This window comes from Triticum urartu, chromosome 4 (assembly GCF_003073215.2).
Source record: "Triticum urartu cultivar G1812 chromosome 4, Tu2.1, whole genome shotgun sequence".
Lineage (NCBI taxonomy): Eukaryota > Viridiplantae > Streptophyta > Magnoliopsida > Poales > Poaceae > Triticum > Triticum urartu.
In genome coordinates this window covers 16407299-16410085 of record NC_053025.1, presented here as the reverse complement: position 1 = coordinate 16410085, position 2787 = coordinate 16407299, and the positions used below count along the sequence as shown (strand labels likewise).

At 40.5% G+C, this 2787-nt stretch overlaps 1 protein-coding gene across 1 annotated transcript; it reads left to right on the top strand.

Moving 5' to 3' along the window:
* The first annotated feature begins 465 nt into the window (after window positions 1-465).
* LOC125554532 lies at window positions 466-1301 on the top strand. The gene is made up of 4 exons (XM_048718059.1): window positions 466-657; window positions 750-971; window positions 1059-1177; window positions 1256-1301. The coding sequence occupies exons 1-4, from the start codon at window positions 469-471 to the stop codon at window positions 1299-1301; spliced, it is 576 nt and encodes a 191-aa protein (XP_048574016.1). The 5' UTR covers window positions 466-468.
* Window positions 1302-2787: the final 1486 nt, after the last annotated feature.

Sequence of the window (2787 nt, the reverse complement as noted above, 5' to 3'; positions counted from 1 at the left end):
CGCAACTATCTGAAGAGTGCCTACCGGTTTGTCATTGATACATTCAATCGAGGGTATTGCTGGCATGGATCATTTTCTGTACGCAATTTCCTGGTCGCTGGTGAATTATTTATGATGGGCATACCTGCACTCCACAAGACTCTTGGTTTTCATGACCTCCTTATTGATCTTAGAGCCTTGAGCAATGCTTTGCTGCCATACTACTGTGAAGGAAACCAACCTGGAAACGTGCCTGCACTATTCACAGACCATCTTCATTATATTACCACTAATGTCCCATTAGGAATTGGACCATCAATTGTGTTCCAATCTAGGTTCATTCGTCTGATATACCATCACTTCTCGTTCTCATTGCCGGATCATACGTATTCGCTGTTTTCAGCACTTGCAACAGCAAAAAATCATCTTGGGCAGGATGACGTACGCGCATTTAATATTCTCCTTCGACAAGCTTGGAATGATTTACTGATGGACCAGATTGCAGTAGTTGGTCAAAATTGGCCTGATCAAGCCGAACAAAATCCGATCTTTTATGAAATTATGTGGTGGCAGAGCAGGCAGGCAGGGGTACCTCCAAGGAGAGGATATACAGGTACACCTGAGTCATTATACAATTTTGGAAGAAACAACAGAGTTCATGCACCTGAAAAAACAAAGGTATACATATTACTATGTTTGTTGTAAAAAAATGTCACATTTGGGCTGGAGACAAAGCAACGTTGTAAATTTTACCTCTTCTGTCATTTCAGGGGCCAAGGGGAGCTCTGCTAGGGGAGATTCAGCAAGTGCCACCCCATGGTGCAGGGCGTTGGCGATGGATGATCATTACTCCTGAGGGGGAATGGGGCTGGGTGTGGCAGCCTGCTCAAGGGCAGTGGTTCTGGCCGACGGTTCCAGGTGATACCCAGTGGCGAATGACCAAGTGGCCAAATGCTGCACCAGTGCTGCCTCTACTACCATTATCTGCCCAGGTAGTGTGATGAGATCCCTTGGTTTCATGGATACATAAAATTTGAGGCATATACATTAAACAGTGTCTTTACATGCAAACTACACAGGACCAGAAAATGGATAATCCAGAGAATGTGGGCCATATGGTAGGGAAGGAGTTTGGGATGTTCTTTGCTCATGCCACGGCCTTTGTCCTCCTATTCTTACAGTGTGGAACTCCAGAGTAGTAAGTTTTTTCTTCATATTTGTTCAAATTTGGCAAAGAAAGTGCATAGAAAATAATCAAAATTTCTTCTGAATACAGTATTGATCAGCCTCATCAGAGATACGAAGAGGCAATGGATAGTTAACTACAGAGTAAGTACCTTGTACACACTTGTATTTTTCGACCAGTGAAGCTTGATGTTATGGTCTGATGCCATTTTTTACACTTGTACATGTGAACATAAATCACATATGTATTTTACATCATGGATTTATATTCTTGTCATTCAATCTGCTAGAGCCAATTTTTAGTTGCGAAACAGGCCTGAGATAATGTCCTATTTTATGTGAGTTTGAATAGGGAACATGAAGTTGACTAGCACACAATTACTAGAGTTTAAAGTGTATTGTCAGGTCTATGCTTCTCTCAGTGTTAGTTTTTTTGTTAGCTAAAGCTTTCCATTCTGATGGAACTTTGTACGGCACATATATTTTGAGTAAATTACTTGAGTTACAGACTCAATGTACATACTATACCTCACTTACCACTACGAGCTACTATTTAGGGAGAATTTGTGTTGCTGAAATTCCACGTGTAAAGACATGTTTCGTAGATCTACATGTCTAGATTCTATTTGTTTTTAAAAAGTGCAGTTTTATGTTGCACTTCTTTATTGAATCCAGGCCTGCGTAGCATACCCCGAAAGTCTTAAATCTGCAGCTATGTGGAATTGGCTCTTAATTTCGTAGCTCTGTAATTTTTGTACTTAAACAAGTACTCCCTCCTTAAACTAATATAAGAGCATTTAGATTACTACTTTAGTGATCTAAACACACTTATATTAGTTTACAGAGGGAGTAGTTTGGTAATGCTTTGTACTTTGGGGATGGGGACACATTTCACATGATACATGTAGGGATCCAAGTTACGGCCCCGCTAGAACCTGCTTTATTTCCTTCCATCACGCTAATCCTTTGTTAAGAAAGTTTGATCTTAACATTTGCCTTTTAGGCTCTGTTTTAGGGTGTTCTCCTTTTTGGGAATATGCAACCTGGGCTGCCCAAGCAGTTTGGGTATAGATGGGACCTTGGAAAGGGTGATTCAATGTTTTGGGAGGATAAATGGATAACTGACTATCCTTTATGCACCACTTATTTGAATCTTTATAATATCTGTAATGAGAAGAACCATTCAACTTGTCTATGATGAACAATTTCTCTTTGGATAATGGTTTCTGCTGTTGGTTCACATTTCTCTTTGGATAATGATCCCCCCAGGAGGATGTTGCATTCTGCTGGGGTGTATACTGTGCAATTTATTTAGAAGAAATAGTTTGGCTTGTCGTTTATAACCCATCTGCTCTACAGGTCATGCTGTTTTCTCCCATTGCCGAGGCACAGCTGAGAGGAGTTTCGATGTTCCAATGCTGGCAAGATTTAAGTTGAAGGCTGCGGCTACGAGCTTGTGGGCTGATTCGCAATGCGTTCCAGTTTGATCAAATTCTCCAAAAGTTGCACTGATGAGCCAATGCATTGCTGAGTGAATCTTTTTGTAATTTTCTTTTGCTTAGGTCTACTTACTGAATCAGTGAATCTTATTGATTCATGTTGCTCATGACTTCCTTGTAAAAA

Bases quoted from the DNA above. Each gene is read 5' to 3' on its own strand.
- LOC125554532 (XM_048718059.1), top strand. From the start codon at position 469: ATGGACCAGATTGCAGTAGTTGGTCAAAATTGGCCTGATCAAGCCGAA. The intron at 658-749 runs GTATACATATTA...CTGTCATTTCAG, and splicing joins ATGCACCTGAAAAAACAAAG to GGGCCAAGGGGAGCTCTGCT. The intron at 1,178-1,255 runs GTAAGTTTTTTC...TTCTGAATACAG, and splicing joins CAGTGTGGAACTCCAGAGTA to TATTGATCAGCCTCATCAGA.